Genomic DNA, 18,447 nt, shown 5'->3' on the forward strand with positions numbered 1-18,447 from the left:
AAGCATGCACTCGAGACCACTGAGCCACCAGGCGCCCATATTAGAACATCTGTTCAGACTGCACCAGAGTGCTGAAGTGTGTGAGTGTGTTTTCCCAATCTGCTAAAGGTGGCAGCAATTGGCACACACTCCAGCACGGACTTCAACAAGAGCAGACCGTCTTGGCTGTGTCCGGGAGAGGTGGAGGACGTTATATATTACCGCATTCTAACCTTACCTGTACCTTTAACCTTCACATATGTATACATGTACGCATGTGTAACTCCCAAGCTACGGGACACAGCCGAGGGTATTTGCAGTACATTGTACATGCAATTTTAAAAAACAATCATAAGTCAACCAGCTATCATGGAAGGGTTGAAACATTTTGCAAAACATTTTGGGTCAGAACATTTCTTACAGGAAAGCTTGCCCATGTAGGTTGCTGCTGATGTTTGAAAAGTAAAGTTGTAAGAAAATCTTTTTTCAGGGCTAGGGCATCATTAAAGATTTATATCATGAATGGGAGCACAATTTTTGACTTCTTTTATGAAAAATACTACACAGTCCAAAGCCAGTATGGTATAGTGCTTGAACATATAGGTAAAATACTACATTAGTTTCTACAAACTATTACTATATAAACTGTGGTATATGATTCATGTGAAACCTGAACAAACAACTGAACCAAATGTGTGACTGGCAAGAGGAAATAAATAAACAAACAAACTCTTATTAGGGCCCGAGCACTGGAACAGTGCGAAGCCCTATTGTTTTTGCTTCGTTTTTTCCTTCTTCTTCTTCTTATTATTATTACGCCAAAATAACCTTTAATTTGACCCCCTAAACATGCTCAAAAACTCACCAAATTCGGCACGCAGGCCAGGTCTGGCGAAAAATTTGATAAAATGGACAAACGGACCCCCTAAGTGCAAAAATGGGCTCGGTAGCGCCACCTAGGCACACAAAGGCAGCCGCTGCGGCCCACAGGAATGTGATAGAAACACCAAACCAACGCCGAAATGTAGGTCTCATCAAGCCCTACAAATCACGTGCTGACACCCCCCACCTAAAACCAACAGGAAGTCCGCAATTTGCGTTGGAATGTTCACATTCTCGCCCAAAGTTCCGCTTTGAAGAAAATCTATCTCCTCCCAGGGCGTAAATGTCAGTGGCTTGAAAACTTAATAGATGACAGAGGACACAGTGCTGAACAAAAGTTGCTAAAAACTCCGTCATTACTCGATTCGTTTGGATTTTATAAGCCCTCAAAGTCGGAGTGGCCAGAGCCAAAACCTCATTTTTTCCCATGGAGTTTGGTGTGCAGAGGCTGACACTTGGCACTAATTAGGCCCCTGCAGTCTAAAGTAAAAGTCTGACGGCTTTGAAAACTATGCAGATGGAAAGAGGACAAAAATTCCTACAAAAATATGTAGTTTTGATGTGGATTGGACCAAGTTTGTGGGAGCTGTGAAGAGTTTTCAAACATTTTGGACTCTGGTGTGCTCTGCTCTGCACTCTGCCTGGACATGTGACTCACTCTAGCTGCCTCAGGAATGCGCAATACACACCCATTGTAAGAGCTCAGAGGGAGCAGAAAACACTCTCAAACTAAAACTACCATAACTCCAAAACGGTAAAAGATAGCAAAATCATGTAAATGGGAGATTTATACATCGGAGTCTCGTGACTCGTTTAAACTTTGAATCAAGTCTGTCACTTAAACGGTGACCGAGCTGTGACACCTCAAACAGGGGTGGGTTTTCTGGATTTCTCCATTGGATTGAATGAGGATTTCTCTGTCTGCCTGCATTTTGGTGTGATCATGCCACAGCTGCCAGTACTCAAGTCAGTCACACACTAGGACATGCTAAGGGCGCCATCTGCTGGAGGGGCGCTGCTAGTGGCCAGAGGGGCACCAGCAGCGAATGTACTACCAGTGGGTTTTTGTTGGCGTCGTGTGTGTGTCTGTGTGTGTGTGTGTGTGTGTGTGCACGTGCGTATGTGTGTGTGTTTGTGTGAGTGAGTGAGTGAGTGAGTGAGTGAGTGAGTGAGTGTGTGTGCCTGCATTTTGGTGTGATCATGCAGCAGCTGCCAGTTGTCCTGTCGGTCACACACTAGGACTTCTGCGGCCTTTCAAAATAAAAGCCCAAAACTCTTTCAAAATAAAAGCACCGAAAAATACCCTTAAAACTGGCACAAACTGACGAATTGTCTGCACTTCAACACGCGCGCCGTCCCCGACGTGCACGGGGGGGCGAGGGCCCGTCCAATGCTGCTTGCAGCTTTAATTAAATGTTTTATAGTCAATAACCTTTCCACAGAGACCATATCATCAAACATACCGACAAATAATTATAATAGTTGTTCGAGGTTTCCCCTGCTTATTAATCGAGTCAACCAATGTACCTATTCAGATCATTTTCAGGAAAATTGGATCTCTTGATTATCACTCAGACAAGTAACATGTCATTTTCCTCTGACATCCACTAACGTGTTTTCCTTGCATTGACCTAAGGAGTGAATTTAACTCCAACAGATAGTTGTGTGATATAGTAAGACAGTCTTTGCCCCCATATTCCACTGGAAAACCTAAATTCACCTTACACTTTGTTTCACCTGCAAGAGACCAAAAGATTGTGCTGTTGCTCATTTGGCTGATTAGAGTTGACTGGCTGGTGGTGTTTCATTGACAAGCAGAACATACAGCAGAGCTAGCACTGTATGTTATGGGCAACATTTCTTTGCTGATACATGAAGAAATAAAGCAACTATGCTCAACGTCAGCTGACATGTCTCTTATCACTGAAAATGCATTTACTTCCAGAGATTTGTTTCTCAGTAGCTTGTATTGGTAAGCCTCCGCAGAAGTCAGGAAAAATTCTGAAGGGTAACTTATTTCTGTATGGATTAACTTGATACAATGTCATTACAAAGATTAGTTGTAAAAGCTATAGCTGGGGGAAAAAGCCCCCTGTCTATTTTTGGTTTCAGCATGTCAGCTATACTGCAAAAATATGATGATGTCTTGGGAAGAGTGTGGAAAAGTTTCCATTCAATGTCACTCCACTCTGCTGCAGTGAGAGTCGCCTTGCTGAAATGCAGACTTGGCGGCCACCAGTGGGAGTTAGTCGTGATTGTGTTGTGCTGCGCTGCTGCTGTACTGGGGTTTGGGTTGTGCTGAATGGGCAGAGGGACAAAAGCACAGTCAGGGAGCTGACCCCTAGGCCAGCTGTCACATAGCAACGCACACACGCACACACACACGCACACAGCTGCATACACACTTTTACAAAATGATTTTATCCATTCGGCATAGCACATAACCTATAGACACGGACGATCAGTGACATTTCCATACATGTGCGGTTTGATGTCCGCCTGCCCGGCTCATCTCTGTATCCGGGTTAGCGTTGGGTGTCAATGGGTAATAAAGGTTATTCTTTATAATCTGTGCAAGTGGTTCTGCGATGAAATGTCACCGTCACTGAGAGGTGAAGGTCAATGGAAGTGACAGACAGCTGGGAGGAAATGGTGGATGATATATAAAAAGCCATATGTCTGCGGCTGGTGGGGGTGCACCAGGGTACATGACTGGGACCCCCAGATGTTTCTCCCCAAGCACTTCTGTTCTCTTTCTCCTCTTTATTGTTTTCCTCTCTCTCCTATTTTCCGCTTTTCGTTCCTCTCACCCTGTTTCAGTCAGCTAAGATGGTGGTGAGAGTGCAGGTGCCCATCCACCTGCACTGTTTACACTAAATATTCTTGTCTATTTTTCCACATTCCTATGCTCTGCACTATTCGCATAACATATTTTTTAAGTACTGTACCTTTTCATGCTTTCATTCATACAGTACATTTCTACTGATGTTCTAGAGTTAAATCTGTTAGCTGTGCATGTTTATATGGCCCTCTTTTGCTATATGCTTTATACTGACATTTTTCTCTGGTAGTATTTGCTGTTGCAGTTTCCATATATTCCCCACATGGCTCACCTTACCTTACCTTCTCCTCTTTTCTACCCTCCTCCCCTGCTCTCTCCTCACCTCTTTTCTACTCTTTGTACTTTTCCTCTCCTCCCCCTTCTCATTATACATTCTGGTCAAGCTGAGAATCTCTGTGAACAGCTGGAACATCCTCCTTTCTTCTGCCTGCCCCCCACCCCTAATAATTTAACACCTCCTGTGTGTGTGTGTGTGTGTGTGTGTGTGTGCGCGCGCATGTGTCTGTGTGTCTACGTCTGTGTACACATGTGCCACTACTGTATGTGTTTAGGCATTTTTAATGCATATATGCTAATGAATGCGTACGTGCATGTATTTTCTAACCTTTATGTATTCTGGGAAAGTCAACTGCTCTTCTCCAGCAGCACCCTGCTTCACATCATACAGTTACACACATTCAAAACTGGAAGCTGGCCAGTACAACCACAGTCTTCTATTGTTTACCACTGAGCAGTGCAGCAGTTGGCGGCTAAGCGCCTCGCTGAAGGGCACCTCGACTTTAGTTGCCGAGGGACAGGACTATTTACGGACTATTTCTCATTCACTTTCCTGCCTCTGTAGAATTATGAGTATTGTGTGTTTATGTGACTTACAAGGGAGAAATCTGGTGCGTTTTGGCACAGCAGTCTGGGGAAGACAGCCTGTCTCTGGACCCGCTCCTCCTCTTCGAACACATTGCCATACATGAAGCCGTTCAGCATGGTGGAGTGGGCATGGACGTCAATGTAGAACTCCAAACTCACTTTCTGGTGGTGGGGAAGAAGGAGAGAGAGAGAGAGAGAGGATCAGACAAACAGAAAAGATGAAACGCAGCAGGTTAGTAGAGAGGGAGGATATTTTTCTTTCTGTGTGAACAGTGGTCCACACTAGAGCTGCTCCACTGGGAATACGGCAAGGCCTGTCTCTTGGCTCCAGCTCCCAGGAGACTGCTGCGGACAGGCTCTCACCCATGGGACTGCGACCAACTCTCTGCACACAGATGACTCATGAGAGGCTCACAACCTGAAAGCAGCCACCTACCCACACACCGACTTCAATCAGACTGTCAGGCCCTGTATGTAATGGGGAAGCCCACACACATGGACTGGTGAGCCAAGAGGAGTATGGACACACGCACACACACACACACACACACACACACACACAGATATCACAGATTTCATCACAGTCTCTATAGTTCTTTATTGAGTTAATATTGACTTCACAGCGAGTGTGTAATGTCGTCTCTCTCCAGTATACTCTGTAACATGAGTTTGATAAAACTTGTTTCTCTTGCCTGAATCTCTTCTTAGCTCTCTCTCTCTCTCACACACTCTCTCTCCCTCTCTCTGTTTCTCTGTCTCCCTCTCTATCTTTCTCTCTCAGTCACACACACACACACACACACACATATACACACGTACGCACACACTTGTTAGCATGCATGTCAAAAGCTTCTGTTGATTACACTACTAACCCTAACCTAAATCTAAACCTAAATCCTAATCTTTTAAATTACAGGAATCCACCAACGTTTTGAGATTGGGCTGTAAGAGATGAGAATATAGCAAATTCATCCAAGTGTCCCTGGTTGATCATTTCTTCCAGTGCTCCATGCTAAGAGTTTAACGTCTACTATGTTCACTAGCAATACCCAATGTAACAAAACTGACCTTTTTGTAACAGAAAAGTAGTTTTTGATATAAGCCTGTAGATTCGTTCATTTTAAAAATGAATTATCAATATAGCTGATCGAGCCGTGGCGTTTTTCTTTAAAGTTTTAGGTGAAAAATCACGTATTCATTTGCCATTCTGTGCTTTTTATCCATTACCCACCACATTCCTTTTTCTATGGGAATACAGAGGAGCAAATACAAAAAGGAAGGGAATGCACACAGACATATCTGTGTGTAATCCATTCCTTACCTCATTTTTGCTGAGTATCAGCACCAGTCATTAAACACAGGTTGAGGTCTAGTTTCTTTTTCTTTGAAAAAGATAAAGTTGTTGCAAGTAGTTGAACAGTATATTGTTTTCATATGTTTTGTATGTTTTATCCATGTGCTGCATATCATTTAACGCATCAGACCGAAAAGCATATATATATATATATATATATATATATATATATGTATTTGAATAATAGATTTATAGGGTTAGAAAAAGATTTTTTATTGTTTTGGAAGCTGCCATGTTTAGATCATGTTGTGTCACACACACACACACACACACACACACACACACACACGCGCACACACACACACGCACACACACACACACACACACACACACACACACACACACACACACACACACACACACACACACACACACACACACACACACACGGCTCATTCTGAATCTCAACCCTGGAACAGCACCAACCATATTCCTTTTTCTCCTCTTCTCTCACTCTTATCACTCCTTTCTTCCTCTCTTGCTCTTATCCTTCCCCCTTCTCCGCTTTCTTTATCTCCTTCCCGCCCAGGCACCCACCCTGTCTCTCTCTCCCTCCCTCCCTCCCCCACTTACACATTCAGCACCACACCTTGTTCCCTGTGGGTCGTAAAGAGGAGGAAAGCTAGGGAGGGAGAATGAATGAGAGTATGGAGAAAGGAGAGATAGTAGGGGAGAGGGAGAGAGAGGAGAGAGAGAAGGACGGGAAAAAAAGACAGAGAACCATATGTGTTTGTGTGTGTGTGTATGAGAGAGAGAAAGGGAGAGAGAGAGAGAGAGAGAGAGAGAACAAGACAAAGAGACAGGGGGAAGAGGGTGAGAGAGAGATCGAAAGAAGGGAGCCAAGATGAGGGACACACAGACAAACACGATAAGAGAGAGACACACAGAGAGAACAGCACAGAGAGAGAGAGGTAACAAGACATAAAGACAAACAGAGAGAGAGAGAGAAAAAGAGGGAGACAGACAGAGGGAGAAATCCATAGAATCACATGTGGGGGAGAGAGAGGGAGGGAGAGGGGGGAGTGAAGCAGTGCTCGGTTGGCCCGGGCGACGCAGTGTGCCTGTGTTTGAAATTCCGCTCACAGCCAAAGCAATTTCCTGGCGGTGGCTGTGCTGTCAGCTGCTCGGCTGGCTGGCGGTGAAATATGGTGGCTGAGAGTCGGCCGCTAGCAGCCCCCGACAACCTGATGGATGGAACCCCAGAGGAGAGGAGCAACAGCGGGGGGAGGTGGAAGAGAAGGAAGGGCGGGGTGTTGGCGTGGGGTGTTGGCGTGGGGGGCAGAAAAACAACAAAAAAGAGCAAAAGGGAAAAAAGCTAAATGCAGCCAACAGAGCAGTGGTGGCTGTGGTGGGGGGTGGAAATATAAATAAATATATATGTATATGAATACAGAGAGAGAGAGAGAGAGAGAGAAAGAAAGACAGTAAGAGAAAAAAAGAATGATGAGGAAGCAGAGAAGGAGAGAGAGAGAGAGACAAAGAGCGAGGTAGAGCCAGCTCCATTAGGCAGCGGAGGGTGGAAGGAGATCCGGTGAGCCAACCAGCCAGGGTCTAGACGAGGGAAACCAGCCTAATAATCACCTGGGTCTCTCCTCTCTGGAGGAGGCGGAGGAGATGGAGGCTGGGGGGGGGGGGGGGGGGGGGGGGGGGGGATGAATGGAGGTGGAGATAGAGAAGGAGGAGCAGGAGGAGGGCGGACCAGTGAGATGATAGGAAGTGGCAGAGCAAGTGTAGCATAGAGGTTAAGTGGCTGTTACATGCTCACTTGGAATCCCACTGGTGAGGTGACTTTGTCCATCTGGCTTCTGAGCAGAGCCGCCGTAAAAACCCTCGGTGGATCCAAATGTTGCTCACAGAAAAATATTATCCATGAATTCAGATGCACTCCATGAATCGGCACAATCTAATGTCAGTTCATTTCCTGTTTTTGTCTTTTTTCAAGTTCATTTCAATATGTTTTACTGGCATGAAAGTGCATGAAACAATGTTGCCGATGGATCAGGACTTTCACTACTTCATATTATACATTAGAGAATTTTACTTGTTTATTCCTTTTCAGGGTCATGGAGGTCTGGAGTCGACCTCAATATGCACTGGCTGGAGGAAAGGTTGCCAGTGAAGTGGAGGGCTAATACAGAAAGACAGCCTCATTAATACCTATGGGCAATTTAGAGTGTCCGGTTCACCTGTATGATTGCTCATCTTTGGGAGGAAACTGGAGCAGCAGGAGAGACCCACATGAACACGGCCAGGCGTCAATCCATGGAGAGAAGGGGAAGAAGGAAATGAACCCGGGCTCCTCTTGTTCTGAGGGAACAGTGCTAACCAGCGAGCCATCGTGCCACCCAAACTCAGCTCCATATTTTTTTTATTTATGTTATGTTGAGTTCAGTTCAGTTCAATTCATTTCTGTTTCACTTCATTCTCTTCAGTTTAGTTCATCTCTTTTTCATTGCACTCTGTTCAGTTCACTTGCGCTCGGTTCAGCCCCCCCCCTCAGGCCCGTTTCTGACCCATGTTTGTTGACCACAGCATCATGTGAAGGGCAGTAACGTGGCACCAGAGGAAACAGCCATGCAGCCCCACAATGTCAAGCCCGAGCCCACTACAACAGTTAGTTAATGTTCTGTCAATCAAACTGAGATGGGTCTGAAGGCCCCACCACTCTGATTGATGCGTCAATTAACAACCCGCTCTGACCTCCAGGATTGTTCATTTGAAATTGTAATTAAGCAATTAGGGGCAATTAAGAAAAGGAGACCGCTGAATGAAAGTCAGAAGACAATTTGAGAGAGTGTGAGAGAGAGAGAAACAGAGAGAGAGGGGGGAGAGAGAGAGAGAGAGAGCTGTCCAAATTAAACCTCTCAGAGAGAAACAAAAGCCCCATCTTGTTCTAGAAACTCCAGGGAACTATCTCAACTTGTGGTGAACTGGCAGCGGCCGCAGACAGTTTAGTGTAAAACCTAGAAGGTCAAACGAATGAATTTTGTCAGACAAGTACTTATCTGCTGCATATTAATTAGAGCAGGAGGGGTGTGGGGGGGTGTTAAGGGCCATAAATGCTGGGCTTATCTTTACACGTAGAGGAAAAGGAGCTGATTGAAGCAGGATTACAAGCTCCTGAATAAAGCTCTTGGCATCAGCAGTATACCTTTAGAGGAGAGGGGAAACTGCTGCTTGTTCCGGAGAAGAAAGTTGAACTTGGTACCCATGCGATGCCTAATATCCCACATTAACATACTGCGCACAGCAGTTGTGGGAAGAATGACATGTAGGGCTATTGCACATGGCAATTGGGGTTTTCCATGTGCAAAGAACAACCTGGCATCAAACCGGGTGGTGATAGCCTCGAGGTTCGAAAGGTAAGCCTGTGCCTGGAGGGATGCCAGTTGAAATCTTGAGCCAGGAAAGAAAAGCTGGGGCAGTGGAAGTGAGAGAGCCCTTCCAGGTTGAAGTGAAGCACCCTTGAGCAAGGCACTTTCTCCATGACCCGTGGTGAGAGGCGAGGTATACTCAGTCATCCTTCCCCACGCAAAAACAGAATGGGAAAAGCCTTCACAGCACTAATGCCCAGGGCATGGCCAGTGACCCTCCAATGATGTAGCAGTGACAGAACATGGCAGATGGCATGACCTGCTGCACAGACGAGAGCAAATGACACATAACTCTCCCTCCGTCTGTCTCTGTCTGTTTGCTCTCCCTCCCTCTCTCTCTCTCGCTCTCTCTGTACCATGTTCAAATTGATGGAGGTATTTGTCTGTTTATGAACACAGAGGTGACTTGTAATCAGGCTGAACGGGCGCAGGCAGCCCCGCGCTTCAGGCCTGTTAGTGCTTCATAAGCTGCCACATCTGCCGGGTGGGCCTGCCAGGAAAGCAGGGGAAGGAGAGGAGAGAGGAGGTGAGATATGCAAGGAGGAGGAGGAGGAGGAAGTGATCAGAGAAGACAGAGGAGAGGAGGGTAGGTAAGAGGAGAGGAGGTATTACAGAGAAAGCAAAGACACTGAACAAATAATATTCAACATTATGCAAAAAAAAAGAGGGTGAAGTAAAAGATCATAAACTGAAGTTGAGAAAAGCATAAAGACTGCCAGTGTGGGAGAGGTTCATCCCTCTCTTCCTGTGAAAATCAGACAATTCAGCTTCCAACTGAGGGAGAATAAAGAGAGGGATGATGGAGGGATTGAAACGACGGAGGGATGATGGGGACAAATTGGCCGTAAATCTCAGAAATGGATCAGAAATGGTTGGCTGACACCAGAGGACATTTCAACAGACAAAGAGAGAGAGAGAGAGAGAGAGAGAGAGAGAGGGGGGAGAGACGGGAAGAGAGAAAAACAGTCACACAGACAGAGGCACAGCCCCAGCTCTCCAAAATCTGACCACTGAAGAAAGAGAGATAGACAGTCAGAGAAAAAGAGAAAGAAAGAAAAAAAAGAGAGAGAGAGAGAGAGAGAGGTAGAGAGAAATATTACAGTGGGAGGGCACAAGGGGAGGATTTCAAGGTGCAAAATTCATCTAGGTGGCGTGACAGGACCTAATACATTTGTTTCAGATAGAAAATTAATTTTCTAATATTAAAAAGGTCAGAAAGGAGCCAAGGCAACACTGGCTTCTTTGTCATCCTTAACAAATTATCCAAAATGGCAGTGTCAGATTGGTGGGGATACGTCGGCCGGTGATGAATGCTTCTGGTAATCAGCCAATCAAAAAGAATTCTTCTTCTGCTTTTGATAAATGAGCTGGAAAAGCAACGCTTTAGGACGGAGATGGGTCCATTTGTTTCTTTGGTCTCTTTTCCTTTTTTCCCCCTCTCTCTTTCCCTTTTCAAAACAAACAACAGGGTAGCTTGGGAACAGATTATAGCTCCTTGCATCACTGACTCTTTCAGCCATTTTCCCCGCTGACCAATGCTCAGTTGCCGATGGTAAATGATGGAATTTTATGAAACAGTTTGAGTGCTCTTGCCTTCAGACGGATGGAGAGGAAGTGTAACTGAGAAGTTTACAGCTTGCTTGAAAGGAAATACCAATGTTTGCCATTCATTTCCTTGATCATACCTTTATTTTACATTATCCACAGGCCATTTCACATTGTGCGACATAACAATTTAAGTGCAAGATCCCTTGAAGTCACTTGTTTTGAAACATCATTTCCTGTTTAGACCAGGGGTTGTATAAACTCCAGTAAGTGCAGACTTGCTGTGCAGTGTTCACTTTGTACACAAATATTTGTCAAATAAAAGTTTCCAGCCATCAATTCCAATGCAGCGTATATTGTTCCTGCTGCAAGCTTTGATTTAAATGGCACTTGTCTGGGAACTCGTTGCCAGTTATTGAAGTTATTGCCTGAATAGAACAAGGAAGCTATTTCCCCGCAGAAAGGGAGCGCTGCTGAATTCACAATGATGGAGAATCGCTTCGGAGTGACGAGGGTGTCTGTCAGAAGAATAGTTGATGGGGTTTCAAACTGAATGGGGTCCTTTGTGCAGCAGAGGGCAATGTGACTTTGAATTATGATGCTTTATGCATTGAACTGTAAGGATCTAAAATAGTAAAGAAATACTGGAGATGGAAAAAAAAAAACTCAATAACACCAAGATTTTCCCTAAAGCTTTGCGATAATCCACTGGGGAAGTCAGCTACAAATTATATTGTATTTTCTAATGTCATAGTCTAGTTAGGAGATTTTTTATGTCAAGCCATAGTCCTCTGGTTTCTCGCTTTGAAAAAGACTCATTTATTTCATGCAATCTTTCCACTTCAACTCCGGTGTAGACTTAAAGGAATACTCCAGCGTTTTGGGCAAAAAAAAAAAAAAAAAAATCCAATTTACCCAGACTGAAACAAGATTTTTGGTACCATTTTCACCTCTGTATGTCCACTGGACGTACAGAGGTAAAAATGGTATCGAGTATCTTTTCTCAGACTGGGTAAGTCAGAAAAAGGGTGTTTTCCCAAAACATTCAAATATTCCTTTAAACTTTAAATGGCTTGGTTAAGTTTGCAATTCAAATGCAGGGTGATGGGCTCTTCCTGTGATTCCTTTTTTGCCCCATGGAGGAGTTTGTCTTGGACACAGTGCTGCATTGGTACCAAGGTGACAAGGGGTTCAAACCACCAGAGGTTAGGACATGGTGTCAACCACTAGTTGGCTCTGCTATAGTAACACTTGCTTTATCCTCGCTGTTGATGCTGCTGCCACTGTTTTGATGTGGGAGACCCGTGTATTGTATTTACTTATTGACAACTGCATCTTAACACTGAATAGCATAATTTCCCTGGCAGACTGATGCTGCAACAACTAGTAACAGTGTCACAATGCTGGTAATGGTGCTACTATAAACCATCTCAGCCTCATTACCAACAAGGGACATGGGCTAAAAGCACAGCCCATGATAGCACAGCTCCACTGAAAGCATACCCACACTATGTATTTGCACTACTGTCTCCTCCAGATCTTGGCTGGCATCATTAGTTAGCAGCGGGGGGGTGATTTAAGTTCCAGCAAAGAGGATTGAAGAGGAAGAGCCTCTCCCCAGTTAGCTGAAGTTATGAAACACATCATCCTTGTAAACACTAGGTTTAAGGGAATATGTCATGGTAAATGAATATTAACTGCCCACTTTAGCTTTCTCTCTGTCCCCTATCTTGTTTGACTTGAACAAATGACTAAGTTATTAGCAGCTGGTTAAACAGGCCACATGCTAGCATGGCTCTACTGTGAGCTTAGCCTCATAGCACTGCTGTTGCTGCTGCTAATGGAGTTCACCAATGGATCCCTCCATCCCCGCTAGCCTCATTAGACTCCATGCCCACTGTGCGGGATGGCCATGAGCGGAGGGCAGCGGGCACCACCTCCTGGCTACAGAGCTGGCATTGAGACTGGCATCTGGGAGACCCAGACATGAGTGGTGTGTCTGATGGGATTAACTGGCTGTGGTGCGAGAGAGAGGGAGTGAGAGAGAGAGAGAGGAGGAGAAAACAAGAGATAGAAGAAGAGACAGAGAGGCAGAGGTTGCCAAAGCCTCCAAATTAACTCTGCAGTGCTGAAAGCAGTCGTGAGGGACAAGGGCGTTACAGGAGGACAGGCGGGACGGGCAGGCCCAAAACGGGTGTGATGGGAATGAACGGAATGGGGCCAGAGAGGGTAAGGAAGGTCTCTGACGAGCAGGGATGGAGGCATGAGGTCTATTATGGTACTGACTAAGGGCCACTGCATCACCCAGCCAGAGTGATCAGAATCACACTGTGGTGATGCTGCTGGGATCTCTCACTGGGCCACATGGCCAAGTGAGCCAAGGGTTAAAAATGCACTGGAAAGTGACTGGAACACCGGGTAGGAATTCAAGCCAATATGGCGAAATGTGTATTTATGTAAATGTGTAGGAGAAGTAGCACTGACTTCGTGTTATAATGTGGAGGTCAAATAATGAATGTGTAAAAGAGTAAATTAAGAGGGAAAGTCAATACCCACCCATGATGGTGCACATGTATCTGCACAGCTTCGTGTGACTGTTCATGCCTGTGCAGAGCGACGGTACTGTATTTGTGCAATCAAGTGCCATTACAGTATGTGCCTGTGCGCCTGTATATGTTTGTGTGTGTGTCTTCGTGCTGAGTGTGTGTAAGACAGGCATGAGTGGATCACCCTGCCATGACAGAGTCTATCGATCAGCATGTCAGAGCCGGGGGAAAAGGTTAATCTGCCCGACGCCAGCCCTGCGCCTCGCCCGAACTCCGGCCCGCCCTGCATCCCGCCCTGGCCTGCTCCCTCTCTTATCAGGATTAGAGGAGTGTACAAAAGGGCAGAGTATTCCCAGGACACATGCTGACCTTCAGTAATCCCACCAACCTGCCGCTCCGTTTATAATTAACATCAGGAACAAAAGAGAAAAAGCCCCGGCCTGCCTCCATAGCATTCCTCTGACTGAAAGACTGAAAGTGGAGTGGAAAAAAGTTACAGTAGAGTTAGCGAGTTACGGCGCAGAGACTTGCTGCTGTAATATGTTTCGAATGGCCAGGAGAGCCGGGCTGACATTCTGGAGGTGCTGACTAGCCTATCAATGCCCCCCAGTGCACACTCTCTAAACATAGAGTGGAGGAACATGCTGAACCAAGCAGGGAGCAAGAAAACTAGCTCAGACCAGTAGCTTTACTGTGTATGTGGAGAGGGAGTGTTGAGCTGAGAGATTCCAATATGTAGGGTAATAAGGAAAGTGTGTGTGTGTGTGTGTGTGTGTGTGTGTGTGTGTACTTTCTCACCGGGTCTTGGTTCATCTGTACTATGAGCTGCTTGACAGCGTGCAGTGTGGGGTGGGCCCAAGGAGAGGGGTCCTGCCAATGACGGTTCAGGTCAAAGCCCATCAGAGAACACCTGGACACACACACATACACACACACACACACACAGTTTCAACAGGGAAATATAAAACACTGCCATGAAAGTTTTTGCAATGATGAACTCAAGCCAAACAGGAAATGGTGATATAGGACAGACACATTAATGTTAAAAGGTCACCATACAATGTTTAATGATGTACTATGAAGAACCGGTACATATGCAAGTTCCCAGTTACTTCATACATTAACTGATATGCAGCCGAATTAGCTTCCTGTAACATAGAGGTTTATTTTAGGGACCATGCATTTGCTCAGCCTCTCTGATAAAAAAAAAAAAAGCTTCATATTCCTATCAGAATAGACCCAATAATATTTTCGACACATTTACAAGATAGTGGGTGGCACATGAATTGTTGTGTGTGTGTGTGTGTGTGTGTGTGTGTGTGTGTGTGTGTGTGTGTTTTGAACACTTCATGTGTCTTACACTCCGCTGACAGTTTCTTGGGTAGGTCTGTGGCACTTCTGTTGAGCTTAAACATGTCTGATCATTCTCCTCTAATTTGCCGACTGGTACCTGCTAAATGATTTGGGTTTTTGTGCATCTTTCTCTGCTGTGCTACATTCCACTGCTACGTTCACTTCATTCAACAACACAAATACAATTTAAAAACAAGAAAAAAAAAAAAAAAAAAAAAAACAAGTATAGGAGAATATAAGTATATGATTTGTACCCTTATTGATACTATTTTCACTAACCTGCCATATTAGCCAAGTCAACTTTTACTGATGATGGCAAGAATCAATACATTTGAAATGCAAACAGGTATAGACACAGATTGCTAGCTTCTCTACCATGTAACCTGGACCCTGCAATTACCAAAATGGCATGCATTTATGCATAGACACACTGTGATCTACTGAACTCCCCTATTTGTTGTCATGTGAGTCTATGACATTTACTGAGGCCCTTGTCAGAGATGAGTTACTGATACTGTGGAGCTGCTGAGCGGACCAGCCAGCCATGAACAAAATACTCATCTCAGGTTAACTGTCATTGATTCTGTACCCTGCATGCATCTATTCCATTTTGCTCTGAACTGTGTCCTACTGGGGATATATCTGTGCTGTGTGTGTGTGTGTGTGTGTGTGTGTGTGTGTGTGTGTGTGTGTGTGTGCATGTGTGTGTGGGAGAGAGAGAGAGAGAGAGACTGGTAGGTGAAGTTGGGAGTATCTCTATTCACCTTCTGCCAGTGCCAATAAGCTGCTTATTAACACTCAGTGTGAAGGCAAGCTAATGAAAATAGCCTTTAAGCAGTGAACAATCACAATCAACAATATTATGGCCATTGTCACTGTCAGGGGTAACCAATGAGATGCACTGCAAATATTATGGAGGCAGCGGCAGGGAATAACCACTAGATGGCAGTTGTGAACACAGTGGGAACAGAGCTGCCCGATTCTTATCTCAGTGTGCATTAGTATTCCTGTGGCTGAGCCTATTAAGTAAAAGGCAATTATGAAGAAGGGAAAGAGAGGAGAAGAGAGGAGAGGAGAGGAGGATGCCCACAGAGCTGAAGCCACAGAGCTGAAGACAGAGAGGAGAGGATGGATAGACAGACTGGCAGAGAACAGCCCTATGGCCAGCTACTATCTTCTTACAAATGTACTTCTGTGTGCTCTATGAATTTATTAAGCTCCCTAAAGGTACAATTTAGACGATATAATCCCAGGTAGGAGATTGTAAAACCTTGTAATATATGAATCCTCTTTAATGTATTGATGCATTCAAATTAAGAAATAATTTGTGTGTTTGTGTTTGTGTGTGTGCTGGTGAATATGCATGTGCGCATAAGCAAGAGTGCCTGTTTCTTCTGTTTGTTTTAATGTGTGCATGATTGTGTAGGCTAGTCATGCGTATCTACATGTGCCTATTTGCATCTTAGAATGTGTGTGTGTGTGTGTGTGTGTGTGCACCTGTAGTTGCCCAGGTAGACTCCATCAGGGTTGAGCATCGGGACAATCTTGAAGATCACATGATCTCTCAGGATCTGAGCCACGGGATGCTGGCTTACAAGGAAGTCTATCACACCTGTCTCACACACACACACACACACACCACACCACACACACACACACACACACACACACACACACACACACACACACACACACACACACACACACACACACTCACTCACACACATGCACGCACGCATGTACACATGCACACACACACAGACACACACACGCACATACACATACACACACACACACATATATACACACATACACAAACATACACACACACACTCACTCACACACATGCATGCACGCACGTACACATGCACACACACACACAGACACACACACACACATATATACACACATACACAAACATACACACACACACTCACTCACACACATGCACACACGCACGTACACATGCACACACGCACAGACACACACACAGACACACACACACACGCACACACACACACACACACACACACACACACACACACACAGTGAAATTGACTTGAAAAGAAAACTGAAGGCGGCCGGCAGTTAATTGAGTTTTGAGAAACAAAAGGAGAAGGAAGGACAGAGAGGGCGCATCGTCAAAATCAGCGTAGGAATAGGAGACGTCAAGCCTAAATCGATACAAATAGAATGGAGCTGACAGTGCTGGAAAAACAGACAGCACACAGCAGGCTTACAGCCAACTCATCTGATCCACGATGATGCACACACACTCTGAAACCCACAGAGAGCCGGATGGACAGATAGATAGATAGATAGATAGATAGATAGATAGATAGATGAGTGCATTTTGTGATTGAGAGGTTAGATGTGAAATCATGCTGTGCCTTTGATCAAATCACAGATACCTTTGCTTAACCTCTTGAAGCATATGATATGCCTATATCTCAGTATTTGTTGCAGCAATTTTTGAAGTGATACCACATTTAACCATTTTTGACCACTCAAGAATTGACAAAACGTGGTCAAAATCTCTCTAAAATACCACAGTAGGACCCCAAGACCTTGTGGAACACCACAGAATGTTGATAAGGTATTTTGACATTTGGTGATTTCTGTATGAATTACATTTTTTGTGATTGGATGGTACTCGAATTGTACTGGAAATTTCTCAAAAACTTCTCTTGTTGTCAGTATATACCTGGAAAACCATACATTCTCTGAATGCCCTAGGTCTCTAGTTTGTGGTGTTAAAGTTTTAGGCTGTGATTATCCTAGAGGTTACAGTAGGCCATTTTATACAGTGAGGTTAAGTTTCAAAAATGGGGACTAACATCATCACACATGAACACAAGTTGGTTCACTGAATCCACAAGACTCTCAGATTGCCAGTCATACCCAATTTATGCAACTCCAAGACTGTTTAGGCCCCAGTCTGCACAAATACACCATTTAACAATCGGCCAAAAGAACACATTTGTGCTGCATGCAAACAACTGCATGATTTTTGCCCCAGGTTGCATGGGACTAACAGACAGTAGGGTTGTCTGCAAAGGGGGGACCCATGGGTACCCATAGAGCACATTTTCATTCAGATATCTTGAGGCGAGAGGCCAAAGACCTAACTTTGGAGTATTATTTAGCTGACAACAGAGAATGACAAGCTTGGTACCAATGGATTCCTTAAGCCATCTAGTTTCATTTGATACCACTTTAACTTTAAAAGCCAGTGCAGTGACTCTGCTACGGCCTCAGAAAGACAGTATGTTGGCCATGGACGCTGGTGTCTTCAGCAGAGTTTAAGTGGTTGTGTTTTCACTGAGGAAAGTTGTGCTTCATCCAAGCACGGATATCTAAAATGGATCTACTGTCTGAAGAGGTTAGATTGTATGGCAACCCTGAGATGTAAATTTTTATATTATCTACATAGAAATGGAAGGTAAACTAAAGAGTACGGGGCCCAGGACAAAGCCTTGCAGCACACCACATGTAACGTTTTTGACAAAAGGTTGCATAAAGAAACAAATGCTATGTTTTATCATATTCAGGCACCATGTGTATGCTAAAGCATTTGCTTGTGCATAAGGTCAAAGGAAAATATTTGAAAATGAACTAGGCATATTTTTCTGTTGATATAAACAGACAGAAAAAGACAAAAGGACTGCACTTTTTCTTTACCTTTCTCCTGGCCTATCTCCTCTCCTC

The 18,447-nt window shown here is 44.7% G+C and overlaps 1 protein-coding gene across 1 annotated transcript in view; it reads right to left on the reverse strand.

The window, feature by feature from the left end:
• agbl4 (AGBL carboxypeptidase 4) overlaps window positions 1–18,447 on the reverse strand; it is a 285,510-nt gene that overhangs the window by 9,611 nt on the left and 257,452 nt on the right. The window contains exons 8-10 of the mRNA XM_030048927.1: window positions 16,237–16,351; window positions 14,185–14,296; window positions 4,577–4,729 (exon numbers count right to left, since the gene is read on the reverse strand). Coding sequence (XP_029904787.1) covers window positions 4,577–4,729; window positions 14,185–14,296; window positions 16,237–16,351 — 380 coding nt within the window. The remainder of the gene's footprint in view (window positions 1–4,576; window positions 4,730–14,184; window positions 14,297–16,236; window positions 16,352–18,447) is intronic.

Source organism: Myripristis murdjan, chromosome 4 (assembly GCF_902150065.1).
Source record: "Myripristis murdjan chromosome 4, fMyrMur1.1, whole genome shotgun sequence".
Lineage (NCBI taxonomy): Eukaryota > Metazoa > Chordata > Actinopteri > Holocentriformes > Holocentridae > Myripristis > Myripristis murdjan.